This window comes from Panthera onca, chromosome F1 (genome assembly GCF_046562875.1).
Source record: "Panthera onca isolate mPanOnc1 chromosome F1, mPanOnc1 haplotype 2, whole genome shotgun sequence".
NCBI lineage: Eukaryota > Metazoa > Chordata > Mammalia > Carnivora > Felidae > Panthera > Panthera onca.
In genome coordinates, this window is record NC_138355.1 from 11831694 (window position 1) to 11852931 (window position 21238).

The 21238-nt window shown below is 37.4% G+C and overlaps 1 protein-coding gene and 1 pseudogene across 6 annotated transcripts in view; both read left to right on the plus strand.

Annotated features, from left to right (window-relative positions):
* RGS7 (regulator of G protein signaling 7) overlaps positions 1 to 2418 on the plus strand; it is a 529525-nt gene extending 527107 nt beyond the window's left edge. For all 6 annotated transcript variants that reach the window (XM_060643375.3, XM_060643377.3, XM_060643378.3 and 3 more), the window contains one exon: positions 1734 to 2418. Coding sequence is in view for 1 of the 6 variants with exons in the window: in XM_060643378.3 (XP_060499361.1) it covers positions 1734 to 1784 (51 nt within the window). In the remaining 5 variants the exon portion in view is untranslated. The remainder of the gene's footprint in view (positions 1 to 1733) is intronic.
* Positions 2419 to 18897: 16479 nt separating this feature from the next.
* LOC132686943 (glyceraldehyde-3-phosphate dehydrogenase pseudogene) lies at positions 18898 to 19885 on the plus strand (annotated as a pseudogene).
* Positions 19886 to 21238: the final 1353 nt, after the last annotated feature.

The following is a 21238-nucleotide window of genomic DNA, read 5'->3' on the forward strand; positions in this document are numbered from 1 at the left end:
AAATGTAGGAAATAGTTGTGGTCTTCAAGTATAGAAGGGGAGCTTTGAGATTCCAAAATTATTTGATCAATTTGGCCGGGTTTGGAAAAGCAGTAAAACTTTAGATTCCAATTCATTAGCAACTCTATGCCCTTCTTAGAGTCAGAATAGTGACTTTGGTCTCCGTGTCCTAATTAGAAAACCTATAACAATAAAAACAATGACAGCAATAATATAGTGAGGTAATAGCCAACATGAACTTAGTACATAGAATATTCCAAGACTAGTTTTAGGCAATTTAGCTTCATTATTCTTCAGAAGAAAGCTTTTAAGTAGGTACTGTGATTATCCCCATTTTATGGATAAGAAAACAAGCACAGAAGTGGAGACAAAAAGAGCAAACATTTTGTTTATAAGGCCAATATATAATGTAAAGTAGGGTGTCTTGTTAACAAACTTTTTCTTTTATTTTTTTTTCCTCCAATAAAGTGACTAAAGCATAGCCAGTGGGAAATTATCTTCTACTATTAGTTGCTGAAAGCTAAGTTTTGATCCCTTTTCCCTGATTAAAAGGAAACGGTGCTTGGTTTTCATTGCTGCTGTTCATGTCATCCTCAAGACCCTTGTCAGTTACTGTGAAGCGTGTAAAGAAAGCTTGATTTTGAAATCATTGATCATATCTTAAACATATTGCTTTTTTTCTCCGAAATATGGCCATGAGTGATGATTTGTCTCCCAACAGCAGACCACTTTTTATCAAAATCTGATCCATATTAGTAGTAAATCAAGACTATTATTATGAGTAATTTATTACTAAAATATTATATTTCTCAAAAAATCTTTTGTCTTTCCGTTATTATTTTATCCTCTGAGAAATATAAATTTCCTTCAATAAGTGGACCATCTTATTTTCATTACTAGTACATATAAAATGAAACATGAAACAGAAACTATCAGTTGACAATCTGTTACTTTGATCAGAAATTTAAATTTTTTATCTCTCTAGAGTACTAGTATCAACAGGGACAGTGTTGGCTTTCAAGATTTCAAAAAAAATGAATATGTACTCTAGGCATTAACACATATGTGGAATCAGAATATATGGGATTTTTCTGAGGTTGGGGTTGGAGGAAATTGGGTGGAAAAGGATAAGAAGATGTCTATGGTTGGAAGTCAGAAGCAAATAGACTTTTATCTGTAGATGTATAATTGGCACTTTTTTCTCCATTATCACATAGGATGGGGGACAGACTCAATGTGAGTTTCTACCACCTTCAAAAAAATGAATTTTATTTAATTAAGTCGTACACTCTGCATATCTAGATATTTATAAACATGACACTAATTCCAGCAATTGAACAAGAATGCATTCACATTGCTATCTTTCAGAGCAGTTTACTAAGGTTTGTTGTAACATGTTTAGAACCAGTTGCAAATCTAGGTGTTGCATCATTGCTAAGCCTTGATGAAACGTTTATGAACATGTTTTATTATTTGCTAATCTGTGCTGTGAACCCATCAGTCTGTTTGCAGTGGGGAGGAAGTGGGTAGAGGGGTGGGAGGGTAGAAGAGGGGTGGATCATTTTGTTTGATGTGTTGGTGGAGGGAGGAAGGAAGTTGAACTAAGGTGTATCTAAAGGGTTCCATTTTGACCCTTGCACTAAAATCAACTGCAGTAAATAAATGTTACTCCTAATCGGGTTTTCAGTGATCATACTCTTTTTTTCCCCCTTGTTTTATATTTTTTTTCTCAGGGGAAATCTCTCACGTCAAAGAGGTTAACAAGCCTCGTTCAGTCCTACTAAAAGGATCATCTTGTAGCATGGAAGCAGACTGGAGTCATTGCATATACTTTGTAGCTCTTTGTTGTTACCTGGAGCAGAGGACATTAGGCCAAGATGTTGCATGAGCAAAGGACCTGAATTGTTCTCTCTTTGTGTACATTCAGGCATTGCCATTCCAAGGGATTCTACCGTCTCAATGCCTCCACTGCAAAATGTTGTCTGCTTACTTTCTCCTTGTACTAAGCTGGATCTGTGTCGTTTCCTTTTTAACAAGTTCAAGTGGAGTAAACCTTTTTTTTTTTCTTTCTCTTAAAGCTTCTGCTAGACACACAGTTCACTGAAAATTCACTCAAAAACTGGAAGAATTGTAAAAGAAAAAAAGCATATATCAATAAGTATACATATGGCTTCACGTTTATTAACCAATAAGTTAGCACAGAAAGTTTCATTTCACCAATGTGTTCACAGTCAGAAACAAGCTTTGTCTTTGTCTGTTGTCTATACATTCTCAGTTAATGTTTCTTGCATTTATTTTTATACCATATTTAAATAAGAAACACCTTTTACTCCAAATGTATTAAAGTTGATCCCTTCTCTGTAAATTTGTGTATGTTTATATTGTTGTTTTATCTTTCATTAAAAGATGCAGAATCTCCTTGTTTTTGTAATTTTGACTTCCACACGCTGATAAAGAAAATGCTGAAAAACATCCATAAATGTAGACTTGCAATTTAAGCTATCACCCTGCAAGTTTATTTTAGGGCTTTAAGGCAACCCTGGATGGTATAGGAGTCAGGAGCTGACTGAAAGTGTTTCATCTGGGGGCTAGGCCAGGACTGGGTAGATTCTTTTTCTCTCCTGCAGGAGCAACACAAACTGGCCTTTCACATTTTCAGAGCAATTTACCAGCCCTTTCAGCCTCATTATGAATACACATCTCTATGTTTGGCTAATGGCTAATGGGAATTAGGTTTGAGTGTGACTTCCCAACTCAGAAACTGGTATTTTTCTTTCAAGTATAATTCTAAAAATGCCTTAAGTCAGTGGCTTTTAACTCTTTGGTGGTTACAAATTCTTTTGAGAACACAATGGTAATTACTAATCTTTAGTGTGTGCTTAGTAAATGCCAAGCCACAGTACTATGGGCTTTACATACCCATAAAATCTTCACATTTAATCCTCACAGCAGCCCGTTTCTGCAATTTTGAGAATTTTAAAGCAGAGAGAGGTTCAGTAACCTGTTCAAAGTCACACAGCCATGTAGTGAGTTGCTATACAAATTCAGGCAGTCCAACTCCAGAACCCACTCTATTGCACCAATCCACTGCACCACCCAACTTCTTTTGGTAAAATTTATGAAAATCCACATACGCTCTCACACAGGAAACATTTCCACTGACTTTTGGAGCATTCACAGAATACCCTCTGAAATTCATCCATGGGCCCCAAATAAGAAACCTGACTCCCTTTAAGAATTGGGTCGGGAATAGGGGCACCTGGGTGGCTTCTGACTTTGGCTCAGGTCATGGTCTCACAGTTCGTGAGTTCGAGCCCCACGTCAGCTCTATGCTGACAGCTCGGGGCCTGGAGCCTGCTTTGGATTCTATGTCTTCTTCCCTCTCAAATCCTCCTCTGCTCATGCTCTATCTCAAAAATAAATAATAAACATTAAAAAAATTTTTAAAAAGTTGGGTCAGGGACACAAAAGGTCACACAGTGGGGAAATGGGCCTAACTTGTTTACTTTTGCATCCATGTAGGCATTGCAGATTCTGGATATTTAAAAAAGAGAAACGTAATATTGTAAATAAGGTAATTATTAATTATTGTAGATAAATTTAAATTCTAAAAAAAAATTACCAACATCGGTGAGAAATCAGTAGTAAGTCTGTGAACTAGTGTCTAGAACTGTCACAAAATGGAAGCCACTTGATAGGAGAAATTTACATATGAACAATAATCGGAACACTGTAACTACTTTAAGACTTTTAAAAAAGATTTAATTATACATCCTATGACTTTTTAAAAGGAGTACATAAAGTGCACATAAATATAAATATATAGATGCTCTCTCCTAGAAACATTCAGGACAGCCTTGGGCAGATGGTACTGAACCTACGTTGAAAGGCTACTTCAAAGAAACATTATTTGAAAGCAATACCTATTAGATGAATAGACAATGAATCTTGCACAAATAGAATTGGTTCTTTTGGAGGCTATCTCTTATAAATTGTCATTCCTTGGATGCCCATCCTTACTGAAAATTTTAAATCAAAAATTTATACAGAAATGAAAGGGGTAATAATGTCAACAGATGATAGGAAAAAAATATTCAGGCAAGTATCCTCAAGTCAGGAGCTCCTAGTAAGCCTGTGAGTCAGTTTCTGAGTTCAAGTACATAAAATCTTTAAATAACCTAATGACTCCATTTAATATACTTTAGACAAAGCTCGGTATACAAAACAGTGTATTTTAGGAGGAGCATATAAGAAAATGTTGGAGTTCTTGGAGTTCACTCAAATAAGCACATGGCAACTGTCTCCCACCCGACTCTGGGACAATTTGATCTATAAAGCATAGAAGAAAAGCTCTCAAGTTTCTAATGATTAAAATGGTTTTTAAGAAGTCTTTTTCTCCCTTAAAGCAATTTAAAAAGTTATCCACTGAAGCAGTGGCCCAGAGTGTCCACACTCAATTGCAAAACTAATTCATCCTCTAAACTGCATTGACCTGATTCTTCCCTTTGCAATGTCTACAGCAATGTTTCCTGTGGAACTTCAATGGATTTTCTGCTTGAATAAAAGTAAGTGAAATATGGTCAGCAATTCTACCCCTGTCAGGGACCAGGAAAATAAATGAAGGCAAAAACTTTCCCTCTTCATTACAAGTATGTGAGTGCATGTTGCTACTCAGAACTTCCATGCATCCGCCATTCTCCTTGTTGAGTGCTCATTTCTCTTTATACATGTATGATGGTTTTTGAATAATTTTGGTCTGTGAGGAAAGCAAGTCTTGGCTAACTAACATAAATTTAGTCCAAGTAAATGCACTGATTGTCTCCACACATAGGATTTGTGTGTCCTTAATTATATACTTGAAAGAGCACATTGAAATAGCCAATGGCTTTACTGTTGTCCATGACTATCCCTTTGCATATTCTAATACCCTCTAAAACATCAACCAGAGGTAATTATGTACTTGAAAGAATACATTGAAATAGCCAATGGCTTTACTGTTGTCTATGAGTAACCCTTTGCTTATTCTAATACTCTCTAAAACATCAACGGGAAGTAAGCCATTTTGAGAAAATAGAGAAGAATTTGATGAACATGAAGAATTGAGAGAGAACTAAAATCATGTGTCACATGCAGGTATCCCACATATTTTGTTGTGCAACCATGTTTTTGTATCTTTTTATTCAGAATTTTGTACACCAAATTAACCTTTAAAAAATACCAAATGATGTATTATTCAAAAGTCAGATTAAGACAGAAACTATTACATATGCCGTTGAATGCCTAGGGAAGTTTCCCTGGAGCTGAAAATCCATTTGCAACTTCATCTTTGCAAAGATCATTAGTTCCTGGGTAGACATGAGTACTCCTTGATTAATAAACTGATTACTAAATCTTGATGTCTTTATTAAGTTATGACACTTTAATCATTTCAACTTGTTTGGAAATCAAATGAATTGGTGTTTGTTATCTTTTTAAAGGTTAGTAACATCTAATTCCAGTATTGATTGAAAGGATTGAGACAACATATCTAAACTATCAAGTGCAGAATTAGGCACATAAATAGAAGTCATAAATAATATGTACTTTACTCTTTTCCCTTTCTTTTCCTCCAAAAGGTCATTTTTCTAAAAAGATAAAATACATGTTCAAACACCACTCCTAGCCCAAGTGGAATCATTTGGTTTGACGTGCAGAGGGCCAAAGCCAAGTGGTGAATCAGAATACCAGAGACCAGAGGAAAGACATGGAGAGACGTTAGGTGTGATGGTAGGTTGGTTACCAACCATATGGAGTCAATAAAGCATCAGGACCAAAAGAGCGACCAAAAAATGAAACTTGGCTAAGTCAAGGAGACTGCATCCTGAACAAATGAAACTGGAAACTGCATCTCTGGAAAATAGGAATAGGACTTGTTAGAAAGCAGTTGTGGTCTCACCTGTGTGTGTGACAGAAACTCTTCTAGGAACCTAGCTAGTGTGAGCTAGAAGTGCAAGGGAGAGAAGATGGTAGTAATAAGATATCAGGGGTAAAATCATCCATCTTTCTCAGTGCAGGATGACTTTTGGCCCCAAAGTACAAATAGAGGAACTTCTCCTTCCCCATACACTACATTTCCAGAGGTTTCCTGGACCAGAGAAGTGGATATGAAGTATAGGGAGACTGAATTATTTGTCATGAAAGGTCTTAAACACTCTGAAACCTCTTGATTCCATGATATAGGGCTGTGGTGTTTGTCATGTGAGCTCTCAGGTCCAGGCTGGGTGATAGTCCCAGTCAAGTAAGAACTGGCCATTTGGCAGGTAAGATTGCAATGCACAGGCTACAGAAAGAGATGGAAAGTGGATCTGAAAGAGTTGCCCGTAGGCCAACTCAGTGGGGTGACACAGCAATGAGGTACATAATCAATTCCACATACTAGTTCTTATCCTAGTTATTTGCCCTGGCACTTTTGGGGCTGCAGATATATAAGGGAACCAACTTTATGATGGTACATACTGCAATTTGCAGTGTGCACTCTCCATCCCGTTTCCCTGATTTATTCTTACCTTTGGTCTTCCTAAATTTCTTCAAGTGTTCAGGCACAAAAGCCCCTCTTTCTACCTCTTTTCCATAATAAGCCTTAATGGCCCTAGCACAAGATTGCCTGAAAAGAATTTCAGCTTCCTCTAGACTAAGATCTAATATTTATGAAGGTAGATTAAACACATTCTAAAATCTCCACTCCAAATGGAAATAATTTTTAAATTTTCAAGATTAAAAAACACATAGCTGCTTATGAAAGTGATAAAGGGAACCATTTCTAGCAAGAAAATTATCAAAGTGAATATTGTCAGAAACTAAAATAACTTGGCACTGGAGAGCTAGGCATGGATCTAAACAGAAAGTACAGGGGCAGTGGCCAGAAACTCTCATACTTCCATGACCATAGACTCAGTTAACACTACCTCCAGGGAGCTTAGACTGTGAAACGCAACACTCTGCCGTGAGCAGCGATTGGGATAGCTTGGCACACTTCCCAAGGTTACTAGAAAACTAAGCCATTTCCAATGGCCATAGTGTCCAGTATCATCCTGCATACATGAAAGGTGTGTGCTGTCATGTCACCAGCATGTGCAGGGCAGGAAATAGAAGGGCATTCCCTGAGCATAAAGTGTACCCTGACCCAGAGATATGAAACAGACTGTGGCTTTCCATGGGAGAAAATACGGGAGAAATGTGTGAAATGTGAGCTTATAAACTATGTTCATAAAAATGCTTATAAGGTAAGCATTGTCAATGACAGAATATGGAAGAATTTACACCAAAGGAAAAAGACAAGGTCAATCTGAAGAGTACCTCAAAATAAGTATTTTTAAAGTTTTAAAGCAATAAAGTATTTAAATATGAGAAAAGAGGAGGCAGAGTTATATATATAGATAGATGATAGATAATATGAATTCATACCAAGAGTTTCATAGTGAAACTTTAGAATACTAATGAAAGAGAAAATTTTTTTTTAATTTTTTTAATGTTTAATTTATCTTTGAGAGAGAGACAAAGTGTGAGTGGGGAGGGGGAGAGAGACAGAGGGAGACACAGAATCTGAAGCAGGCTCCAGCTTCTCCAGGCTCCAAGCTGTCAGCACAGAGCCCGATGTGGGGCTCAAACTCACAAACTGCGAGATCATGACCTGAGCTGAAGTCGGACACCTAATCGACTGAACCACCTAGGCACCGCTAATAAAAGAGAATTTTAAAATATCCCAAAAGTTACCAGGGGGCAAAGAAACAGAAGTCTGATTTATATTATCTTTGGCAATGTGAAATGTCAGAAGTCAGCAAAGTGAAAATATGATTTTAAAATTCTATATATTCAACTGGACTTCTGGGGAAGATGGTGGGATAGGAGAACCCTAAGCTCACCTCATCCCATGGATACAACTAGGTAACACATCAGTGTAAATAACTCAGAAAATGACCAGAATACTGGCAGAACAGACTCTCCACAGCTAAATGTAGAGAAAAGGCCACATTAAAGAGGGTAAGGAGGGTGGAGATGTGGTTGAGAAGCTAAATGAATCTGTAGAACATTCCCTGGGATGGAGATATGCCGTGGGAGCAGAGAAGGTAAAAAAGACCCTCATGCCAGCCACTCCAGGCATGGAGGATCCCTATAACATTGGGCTTTGAAAATCAGAGGGGCATAATTTTACAAGTTCTTACAATCAGCAGACTTTAACACCTTGAACTTTAAAAATAGCAGACTCAGGAATGGGAGAACCAGAAGGGTGAAAGGAAATTGAGTCCTTGCCAAGAGACAGCATAACAAACACCCAAAGAGATACAGCATAAAATCAGCAGTTTGAAAAAAACCTGGGGCATATGGGGTGCGGGAGATTTCTTTACTAATCTTAGAGCCTGTGCTAAGAGGTCAGGGATCTTTGGGAGATTTTGTTCTACAGGAACAAAAGAGCTAGTTCTCATTTCCCTCCCTGGCCCCCCAGCCTAAACAGATGAACACTTGTGGAACAAAGTGCCAACACTCACTACCTACAATACTGCCCCATCTTAGCATTCTCCTGTGGACACACCCCCTCCAGCCAGGCCTCAGCTCCAGCTCCCCTCCCACAGCAGACCTGAACAAACCTTGCTAACACAAGATGCCACACTCCTACATTCTCCTTTAGACCTACTTCCTCCAATATGCACTTGGCTGGAGCCCATTCAAAGCAGCACCACAAGGTTGGCAGTGTGCAAGCAGCCCCAACAGGGACCAACACCACTCCAAAGTGATTCCTGTCGCAGGGACAGGAGAAGATAACCACACAAACCAGTCCAACTGTGGCTGCAGCAGTGGGATGGGGAAGGACAGGTGATCTGACTGCAAGTCTCACCCAACAAAGAAAGCTTCTCAAGGGACACTGGGAAATGCCCTGTAGTTAAGTGCTACTGCATCCCTGGCAAACAGCTAGTCTGACTCAACTCAAGCCCAAGGAGGCCCCAGACTGACCCATTACAACACAGGGACCAAACCCTGCAAAGAGAGTCACTGCCGACAATTGGACTGATGGAAAAAGCAGCTCAGTCACAAAAGCAGGGTGCATGCAACACATATAGGAGACACCCCTGAAGCACCAGGTTCCAGTGAACAGGGGACACTGCACTGCAGGACCTCTTCTGTATAAGTCCATTACTTTCAAGAGCAGGACATATAGCTGACTTTCTAATATATAGAGACAGACACAGAGGTTAGACAAAAATGAGGAGACAAAGGAATATATCTCAAATGGAAAAAAAAAAGGACAAAATCACAGCAAAACATCTAAACAAACCAAAGGTAAGTAATATGATAAAGAATTTAATGATTATAAATATACTTACTGAACTTGAGATAAGAGTGGAGAACCTCAGTAAGACAAAGAGATAGAAAAAAAAAATCAGAAATGAAGAACTCAATAAAGAAAATTGAAAATATACTGGAGAGAATTAATAGTAGATTAGAGGAAGAAAACAATTACTAAAATTAAAAAATTAAAAACAAAACAAAAAAGTCAAATAAAAGAAAGTAGATCCTAGGTCTGTTTTGGTTTGCTTGTTGAATTAAGCTTGATAGAATAGAGAAAAGAGGGAAGGGAAAGAAAAAAAAAAGTTAAGAAAAAACCACGAATATAAGAATACTAGCTAGGCTTCTGAAAAGCATAGAAGACCCCGGAGAATTCCTTTATGCAGAAATAAAAGAAGTAAAATCTAGTCAGACTGAAGTTAGAAATGCCATAACTGAGATGTAATCTCAAATTGACACCATGAAGAAAAAAATGGACAAAGCAAAGCGGAGGATCAGCAATATGGAAGATAAAGTTATGGAGAATAATGAAGCAGAAATAAAGACGGGAACAAAGAAAAAAGATCATGATACAAGATTTAGTGAACTCAGTGACTTATTAACAAGGAATACTATCTGAATCATAGGAGTCACAGAAAATGAAGAGAGAAAAAGGGGCGGAAGGTTTATGTGAGAACATTATAGCAGAAAACTTTCCTAATCTGGGGAAGGACACAGACATTGAAGTCCAAGAAGAACAGAGAATTTCCATTAGATTCAACAAAAAACAACCATCACCAAGACATATCATAGTCAAATTCACAAAATACACAAAGAAAGAATTATGAAAGAAATAAGGGAAAAAAGTCCTTAACATACAAGGTAAGACAGATCAGGTTCATAGCAGATCTGTCCACAGAAACTTGGCAGGCCAGAAAGGACCAGCAGGATATATTCAACGTGCTGAATAAAAAATACATAAATATGTAGCCAAGAATTCTTTATGCAGAAAGGCTGTCATTCAAAATAGAAGGAGATATAAAGAGTTTCCCAGACAAATTAAAACTAAAAGAGGTAGTAACCACTAAACAAGCCCTGCAAGAAATTTTAAGTGGGACTCTTTGAATGGAGGAAAGACAACAAAACAGAAGAGACCAAAAGCAACAAAGACTAGAAAGGACCAGGGATGATTACCAGAAGCATCAACTTTACTGGTAATAAAATAGAATTAAATTCATGTTTCAATAATCACTCTGAATGTAAATGAACTAAATTCTCCAATCAAAAGACATATGGTATCAGAAAGGATAAGAAAACAGGACCTATCTATATGTTGCCTATGAGAGACTCGTTTTAGACCTAAGGACATCTGCAGATTGAAAGTAAGGGGATGGAGAACCATCTATCAGGCTAATGGATGTCAAAAGAGACCCAGAGTAGCCATAAGTATATCAAAGATTTTATTTATTTATTTATTAATATGAAATTTATTGTCAAATTGGTTTCCATATAACACTCAGTGCTCATCCCAACAGGTGCCCTCCTCAGTGCCCATCACCAACCCTTCCCTCCCTCCCCCCCGCCCCCCCCCCCCCCCCGCCATCAACCCTCAGTTTGTTCTCAGTTTTTCAGAGTCTCTTATAGTTTGGCTCTCTCCCTCTCTAACTTTTTTTTTCCTTCCCCCCCGCCCCCATGGTCCTCTGTTAAGTTTCTCAGGACCCACATAAGAGTGAAAACATATGGTATCTGTCTTTCCTTGTATGACTTACTTCACTTAGCATAACACTCTCCAGTTCCATCCACGTTGCTACAAATGGCCAGATTTCATTCTTTCTCATTGCCAAGTAGTATTCCATTGTGTATATAAACAACAATTTCTTTATCCACACATCAGTTGATGGACATTTAGGCTCTTTCCATAATTTGGCTGTTGTTGAAAGTGCTGCTATAAACATTGGGATACAAGTGCCCCTATGCATCAGCACTCCTGTATCCCTTGGGTAAATTCCTAGCAGTGTTATTGCTGGGTCATAGGGTAGGTCTATTTTTAATTTTTTGAGGAACCTCCACGCTGTTTTCCAGAGTGGCTGCACCAGTTTGCATTCCCACCAACAGTGCAAGAGCGTTCCCATTTCTCCACATCCTCTCCAGCATCTATAGTCTCCTGATTTGTTCATTTTAGTCACTCTGATTGGCATGAGGTGGTATCTCAGTGTGGTTTTGATTTGTATTTCCCTGATGAGGAGTGATGTTGAGCATCTTTTCATGGATGCAAAAATTCTCAATAAGATACTAGCAAATCGAATTCAACAGCATATAAAAAAAATTATTCACCATGATTAAGTGGGATTCATTCCTGGGCTGCAGGGCTGGTTCAACATTCCCAAATCAATCAATGTGATACATCACATTAATAAAAGAAAAGATGAGAACCATAAGATCTGTCAATAGATGCAGAAAAAGCATTTGACAAAATTCAGTATTCTTTCTTAACAAAAACCCTCGAGAAAGTCGGGATAGAAGGAACACATTTAAACATCATAAAATCCATTTATGAAAAGTCCACAGCTAATATCATCCTCAATGGGGAAAAACTGAGAGCTTTCCCCCTGAGATCAGGAATGTGACAGGGATGTCCATTCTCATCGCTGTTGTTTAACATAGTGTTGGAGTTATAGCATCAGCAATCAGACAAAAAAGGAAATCAAAGGCATCAAAATTGGCAAAGATGAAGTCAAGCTTTCACTTTTTGCAGATGACATGATATTATACATGGAAAATCCGATAGACTCCACCAAAAGTCTGGTAGAACTGATACATGAATTCAGCAAAGTCGCAAGATACAAAATTGATGTACAGAAATCAGTTACATTCTTACACATGAATAATGAAGCAACAGAAAGACAAATAAAGAAACTGATCCCATTCACAATGGCACCAAGAATCATAAAATACCTAGAAATAAATCTAACCAAAGATGTAAAAGATCTATATGCTGAAAATTATAGAAAGCTTATGAAGGAAATTTAAGAAGATACAAAGAAATGGAAAAACATTCTGTGCTTGTGGATTGGAAGAATACATATTGTTAAAATGTCAATACTACCCAAAGCTATCTACACATTCAATGCAATTCCATTCAAAATTGCACTAGCATTCTCGAAGCTGGAACAAGCAATCCTAAAATTTGTATGGAACTACAAAAGACCCCGAATAGCCTAAGTAATATGGAAGAAGACCAAAGCAGGAGGCATCACAATCCCAGACTTTAGCCTCTACTGCAAAGCTGTAATCATCAAGGCAGCATGGTATTGGCACAACAACAGACACATAGACCAATGGAATAGAATAGAGACTCCAGAATTGGACCCACAAAAGTATGGCCAACTAATCTTTGACAAAGCAGGAAAGAATATCCATTGGAAAAAAAGACAGTCTCTTTAACAAATGGTGCTGGGAGAACTGGACAGCAACATGCAGAAGAATGAAACTAGACCACTTTCTTACACCATTCACAAAAATAAACTCAAAATGGATAAAGGACCTGAATGTGAGACAGGAAACGATTAAAACCCTAGAGGAGAAAGCAGGAAAAAACCTCTCTGACCTCAGCCACAGCAATTTCTTACTTGACACATATCCAAAGGCAAGAGAATTAAAAGCAAAAATGAACTATTGGGACCTCATGAAGATAAAAAGCTTCTTCACTCAAAGGAAACAATCAACAAAACTAAAAGGCAACCGACAGAATGGGAAAAGATATTTGCAAATGACATACCAGACAAAGGGCTAGTATCCAAAATCTATAAAGAACTCACCAAATTCCACACCCAAAAAATAAATAATCCAGTGAAGAAATGGGCAGAAAACATGAATAGACACTTCTCTAAAGAAGACATCCAGATGGCCAACAGGCACATGAAAAGATGCTCAGCATCACTCCTCATCAGGGAAATACAAATCAAAACCACACTGAGATACCACCTCATGCCAATCAGAGTGACTAAAATGAACAAATCAGGAGACTATAGATGCTGGAGAGGATGTGGAGAAATGGGAACCCTCTTGCACTGTTGGTGGGAATGCAAACTGGTGCAGCCACTCTGGAAAACAGCGTGGAGGTTCCTCAAAAAATTAAAAATAGACCTACCCTATGACCCAGCAATAACACTGCTAGGAATTTACCCAAGGGATACAGGAGTGCTGATGCATAGGGGCACTTGTATCCCAATGTTTATAGCAGCACTTTCAACAACAGCCAAATTATGGAAAGAGCCTAAATGTCCATCAACTGATGTGTGGATAAAGAAATTGTTGTTTATATACACAATGGAATACTACTTGGCAATGAGAAAGAATGAAATCTGGCCATTTGTAGCAACGTGGATGGAACTGGAGAGTGTTATGCTAAGTGAAGTAAGTCATACAAGGAAAGACAGATACCATATGTTTTCACTCTTATGTGGGTCCTGAGAAACTTAACAGAGGACCATGGGGGCGGGGGGGAAGGAAAAAAAAAGTTAGAGAGGGAGAGAGCCAAACTATAAGAGACTCTGAAAAACTGAGAACAAACTGAGGGTTGATGGCGGGGGGGGGGGGGGGGGGCGGGTGGGAGGGAGGGAAGGGTTGGTGATGGGCATTGAGGAGGGCACTTGTTGGGATGAGTACTGGATGTTATATGGAAACCAATTTGACAATAAATTTCATATTTAAAATTAAAAAAACAAAGACTGTGACAAAAGATGAGGAAGGGCATTATATCATAATCTTCCACCAAGAAGATCTAATGTAAATATTTACACCTCCAACTTGACAGCACCCGAATATATAAATCAATCACAAACATACAGAAACTCATTGATAATAATGCCATAATGATAGAGGACTTCAACTCCCCACTTACAAACACGGACTGATCGTGTAAGCAGAAAATCAACAGGGAAACAATGGCTATGAATGACACACTGGACCAGATGGACTTAACAGATATACTCAGGACATTTCATCCTAAAGCAGAGTACACATTCTTCTCAAGTGCACAAGGAACATTCTCTAGAATATATCACATACTGGGGCACAAGTCAGCCCTCAACAAGTACAAAACGACTGAAATCATATCATTCATATTTTCAGAACAGTGCTACAAAACTTGAAGTCAACAAGAAAAATTTGGAAAGGCCATGAATACTTGGAGATTAAAGAATATCTTACTAAATAATTAATAGATTAACCAATATATTAAAGAGAAAATTAAAAAGTACACAGAAACCAACAAAAATGATAACATGACAGCCCAAAATCTCTGGGATGCAATAACTATAGTCATAAGAGGGAAGTGTATAGCAATCCAGGCCTTCCTAAAAAAAGGAGAAAGTCTCAAGTACATAACCTAACCTTATACTTAAAGGAGCTGGGAAAAGAACATCAAATGAAGCTCAAACCACAGAAAAAGGGAAATAGTAAAGATTAGAGCAGAAATCAATGATACTGACAACAAAAACAAAACAAAAAAAAAAAAAACAGACAAAAAACAGTAGAAAAGACAAATGAAACCAGGAGCTGGTTCTTTTAAAGAATTAACAATGTTGATAACCCTCTACCAGAATGATCAAAAAGAAAAAGTAAAAGCCTGAATAAATAAAATCACAAATGAGAGGAGAGATCCTAAACAACACCTCAAAAATACACACAATAATAAAAGAATATTATGAACAATTAGTTGCCAACAAATTAGGCAATCTGGAAGAAATGGACAAATTCCTAGAAATGTATAAACAACCAAAGCTGAAACAGGAAGAAATAAAAAATTTGAACAGACCCACAACCAGTAAAGAATTTAATCAATAATCAAAAATCTTCCAAAAAACAAGAGTCAAGGACCAGATGGCTTTCTATGGGAATTTTACCAAACATTTAAAGAAGAGTTAACACCTATTCTTTTGAAGTTGTTCAAAAAAATAGAAATGGAAGGAAAACTTCCAAACTTATTCTACAAGGCCAGCATCACCTTGATTCTAAAACTGAAGACCCCACTAAAAAGGAGAACTAAAGACTAATTTCCCTGATGAATATGGATACAAAAATTCTCGACAGGATACTAGCCAATTGAATCCAACAACACATTATAAGAATTATTTGCCACGATCAAGTGGGATTTATTTCTGGGATGCAGGGCTGGTTCAATATTCACAAATCAATAAATGTGATACATCACATCTATAAAAGAAAGGATAAGAACCACATTATCTATCAATTGATGTGGAAAAGCATTTGACAAAATACAGCATCTTTCTTAATAAAAACCCACAATAAAGTAGGGATAGAAGGAGCATACCTCAAGATGGTAAAGGCCATGTATGAAAGACCCACAGCTAATATCATCCTTAATGGGAAAAAACTGAGAACTTACCCCCTAAGGTCAAGAACAAGACAAGTATGTCCACTCTGAACACTGTTATTCAACATAGTGTTGGAAGTCCTAGGCTCAACAATCAGACAACACACTCTACATGGAAAACCAAAAGACTACACCCAAAATCTGCTAGAACAGATACATGATGAATTCAGCAAAGTCGTAGGATATAAAATCAATGTATAGAAATCGGTTGCATTTCTATACACCAATAATGAAGCCACAGAAGGAGAAATAAAAGAATCTATCCCATTCACAATTGCATCAAAAACCGTAAAATACCTGGGAATAAATCTAACCAAAGAGATAAAAGATCTATATACTGAAAACTATGAAAAGCTTATGAAAGAAATTGAAGGAGACATAAAAAAATGGAAAAACATTCCATGCACCTGGATTGGAAGAACAAATCTTGTTAAAATGTCAATACTACCCAAATCAATCTAAATATTCAATGCAATCTCTATCAAAATAATACAAGCATTCTTCACAGAGCTAGGACAATTCTGAAATTTGTATGGAACCAGAAAAGACCTGAATAGACAAAGTAATGTTGAAAACGGAAATCAAAGCTGTAGGCATCACAATTCCAGACCTCAAGCTGTATTACAAAGCTGTAAGACAGTATAGTATAGGCACAAAAACAGACACATAGATCACTGAAACAGAATAGAGAACCCAGAAATGGACCCACAAACGTATGGCGAACTAATCTTTGAGAAAGCAGGAAAGAACATTCAATGGAAAAGACAGTCTTTTCAGCAAATGGTGCTGGGAAAACTGGACAGCAACATTCAGAAGATGAACCTAGACCACTTTCTTATACCCTACATGAAAATAAACTCAAAATGGATTAAAGACCTAAATATAAGACAGGGAGCCATCAAAACAAGCAACAACTTCTTTGACCTTGGCTGCAACAGCTTCTTACTTGACATGTCTCCAGAGACAAGGGATATAAAAACAAAAATGAACTATTAGGACCTCATCAATATAAAAATCTACACACAAAGGAAGCAATCAGCAAAACTAAAAGGCAACTGATAGAATGGGAGAAGATATTTGCAAATGGCATATCAGATAAAGGGTTGGTATCCAAAATCTATAAAGAACTTACCAAATTCAACACCCAAAAAACTAATAATCCAGTTAAGAAATGGGCAAAAGACATGAATAGACAGTTCTCCAAAGAAGACATCCAGATGACTAACAGACACATGAAAATTTGCTCAACATCACTCATCATCAGGTAAATACAAATCAAAACCACAATGAAATGTCACCTCACCTCTCAGAATGGCTAAAATGAACACTCAGGAAACAACAGATGTTGGCAAGGATGCAGAGGAAGGGAAACCCTTTTACACTGCCGGTGAGAATGCAAACTGGTGCAGTCGCTCTGGAAAACAGTATAAATGTTCCTCAAAAAATTAAAAATAGAACTACTACATGACCCAGCAATTGCACTACTAGGTATTTACCCAAAGAATACAAAATGATGACTCAAAGGGGCACATGGACCCCGATGTTTATAGTAGCATTATCTTCGATAGCCAAATTATGGAAAGAGCCTAAATGTCCACTGATTAGCAAATGGATAAAGAAGATATGGTATATGTATACAATGGGATACTACTTGGCAATGAAAAAGAATGAAATCTTGCCATTTGCAACAATGTGGATGGAACTAGAGTGTATTATGCTAAGTGAAATAGTCAGAGAAAGATAAATATATGAGTTTACTCATATATGGAATTTAAGAAGCAAAAGAGATAACATAGGGAAAGGGAAACAAAAATAAGACAAAAACAGAGGGAGACAAACCATAAGAGACTCTTAAATACAGAGAACAAACTGAAGGTTGCTGGAGGGGTGTTGGGTGGGATATGGGCTAAATGGTTAGTGGGTATTAAGGAGGGCCCTTGTTGGGATGAGCACTGAGTGTTATATGTAAGTGATGAATCACTGAATTCTGTTCCTAAAATCATTATTACACTATATGTTAACTCACTTGGATTTAAATTAAAAAAAAAAAAAAAGAAGAGATCCATTTTAGGCCTAAAGTCACCTGCAGATTGAAAGTGAGGGAATGGAGAGACATTTATTGTGCAAATAGATGTCAAACAAAAGCCAAAGTATCAATACTTATATTAGACAAACTAGATTTTAAAACCAACAATGTAAAAAGAGACAAAAAAGGACAGTATATTATCAAAAAGGGAAAAATCCAACAAGAAGATCTAACAATTGTAAATATTTATGCACCCAACTTGAAGCACTCCAAAAAGTAGAACAGCTAATAACATACATAAAGGATATAATTGATAGTAATACAATAATAACTTTAACACCAACTTACATCAATGGACAGATCTTAGATAAACAGATAATCAACAAAGTAACAGTGGCTTAGAATGACACATTGGACCAGATGGATCTAACAGAGCAGTCCGTCCTATTCATCCTATTTAGAACATTCCATCCTAAATGGCAGAATACACATTATTTTCAAATGCATATAGAACATTCTCCAAATAGACAGCATATTAGGCCATGAAACAAGACTCAACAATTTCAGAAGAGTGAAGTCATGTCATGGATCTTTACCAATCACCACGCTAAGAAACTAGGAATCAACCATGAGAAAATATCTAGAAAGACCATAAATACATGTAGGTTAAATGACATGCTACTAAACAATGAATGGGTCAACCAAAAATTCAAAGAAAAAATTAAAAAACACTTGGAGACAAATGAAAATGAAAACACAACAATCTAAAATCTTTGGGATGCAACAAAGGCTGGTCTAAGAGGGAAGTATATAGAAATACAGGGCTACCTCAAAAAGCAAGAAAAATCTCAAGTAAACAACCTATCATTACACCTAAAGAAGCTAAAAAAGAAGAACAAAATGCAAAGCCAGCAGAAGGGAAGAAATAATAAATATTAGAACAGAAATAAACAAAATAGAATATAAAATTTTAAAAATAGAAGAGATGAATGAAACCAGGAGCTGGTTCTTTGAAAAGATCAACAAAATTGATAAACCTTTAACCAGAGTCATAAAAATAAAAAAGGACTCAAATAAACAAAATTAGAAACAAAAGAGGATAGGCTCTCTGCTCTTTCCCATTTGACAGATAGGTGCATCTTTTCGTGCAGTGCCAACCATGTCCTGATACATGATGGTGAAGGTTCGAGTAAACAGATTTGGCCATATTGAGGGGCCTGGTTCCAAGGCTGCTTTTAATACTGGAAAAGTGTATATTGTTTCAATCAATAACCCCTTCCTTGACTTCAGCAACATGGTCTACATGTTCCACACTATGATTCCACCCACGGCAAATTCCACAGCACAGACAAGGCCAAGAACAGGAAACTTTCATCAGTGGAAAGCCCAGCTACATCTTCCAGGGGCAAGATCCCACAAATATCCAATGGTGTGATGCTGGTGCTGAGTATATTGTGGAATTCACTGGGGTCTTCACTACCATGGAGAAGCCTGGGGCTCACTTGAAGGGTGGAGCCAAGAGGGTCATTATCTCTTTTCCTTCTGCTGATGCCCCCATGTTTGTGATCATTTTGAATCATGAGAAGTCTGACAACTCTGTCAAGATACCTCCTGCACCACCAACTGCTTGGCCTCTCTGACCAAGGTCATTCATGACAACTTCAGCATCATAGAGGGACACATGACCACAGTCCATGCTATCACTGCCACCCAGAAGACTGTGGATACCCGCTCTGGGAAACTGTGTAATGATAGATGTGCTGTCCAGAACATCATCCCTGCTTCTATTGGTACAGTCAAGACTGTAAACAAGGTCATCCCTGAGCTCAGTGGGAAACTGACTGGCATGGCCTTACATGTACCCACCCTCAACATGTCAATCATGGATGTAACCCCCTGCCTGGAGAAAGCTGCCAAATACAATGACATCAAGGAAGTGGTGAAGCAGGCATCAGAGGGCCCCTTCGAGGGCATCCTAGACTACACCGAGGACCAGGTTGTCTACTGAGACTTTCACAGTAACACTCACTCTTACACGTTTGATGCTGGGACTGGCATTGCTCTCAATGACCACTGTGTCAAGCTCATTTCCTTGACACAGTGAATTTGGCTTCAGCAACTGGGTGGTGGACCTTGTGGTCCACATGGCCTCCAAGGAGTAAGACCCCCTGGACCACCAGCCTCAGCAAGAGCAAGAGGAAGACAGAGGCCCTCAGTTGCTGGGGAGTCCTTGCCCCAACTCACCTGCCAACATACTGAGAAGCTCCCAACCTCCACAGTTTATATTGTAGACCCTCTGAGGAAGGGGAGGAGCTTGGGGATTCCTACCTTGTCATGTATGATCAATAGAGTATACGGTACTGTCTTCAAAAAAATGAAATGAAGGAGGGAAAATAACCAACATCACAGAAATACAAAGAATTATAAGAAAATATTAAGAAAAATGATATGTCCACAAATTGGATAACCTGAAAGAAATGGAAAAATTCCTAGAAACATATAACCTACCAAAACTGAAGCAGGAAAAAATAGAAAACTTGAATGGATTGATTATCAACAATGAAATTGAATCAGTAATCCAAAACTCCCAACAAAAAAAAAGTACAGGACCAGATGTCTTCACAGGTGAATTCTACCAAATGTTCAAAGAAGAGTTAATAACTATTCCCTCAAATTATTCCAAAAAATAGAAAAGGAAATAAAGCTTTCAAATACATTATCTGAGGTCATCATTACCCTGGTATGAAAACCAAATAAAGATACCACAAAAAAAAGAAACACATGCTCTTGTCTCTGATGAACATAGATATAAAAATATTCAACAAAATATTAGCAAACTAAATCTAACAATATATTAAAAAATATTCACCATGACCAAGTGGAATTTATTGCTGAGATGCAAGGATATTTCAATATTAACAAATCAATGTCATTTATCACATAAACAGGAGAATGAATAAAACCATACAATCATTTCAATAAACACAGAAAAAGTATTTGACAAAATACAACATCCATTCATGAAAAAAATTCCAGTCCGTAACAAAGCAAATTTAGAGTGGGGATATCTCAACATAATTAAGATCATATATGAAAAGCCCACCGCGAACATCATTCTCAATGAGGAAAACCTCAGAACTTTTCTCCTAAAGTCAAGAATAAGAAAAGGATGTCAACTCTCACCACTTTTATTCTACATAGGACTGGAAGTTCTAGCCACAGAAATCAGACAACAAAAAAGAAATAAAATAAATCCAAATTGGTCAGGAAGAAGTAAAACTTTCACTATCTGCACAAGACATGACACTCTACAGAGAATACCAGAAAGAAGAAAGAAAGAAAGAAAGAAAGAAAGAAAGAAAGAAAAGGAAGGAAGAAAGAAAGAAAGGAAACCTGTTAAAACTGATACATTTAGTAAGGTCACAGGATGCAAAATCAATATACAGAAATCCATTGCATTTCTATACACTAATAATAAAAGAAATAATATACTAATAAAAATCTAATAAATACAC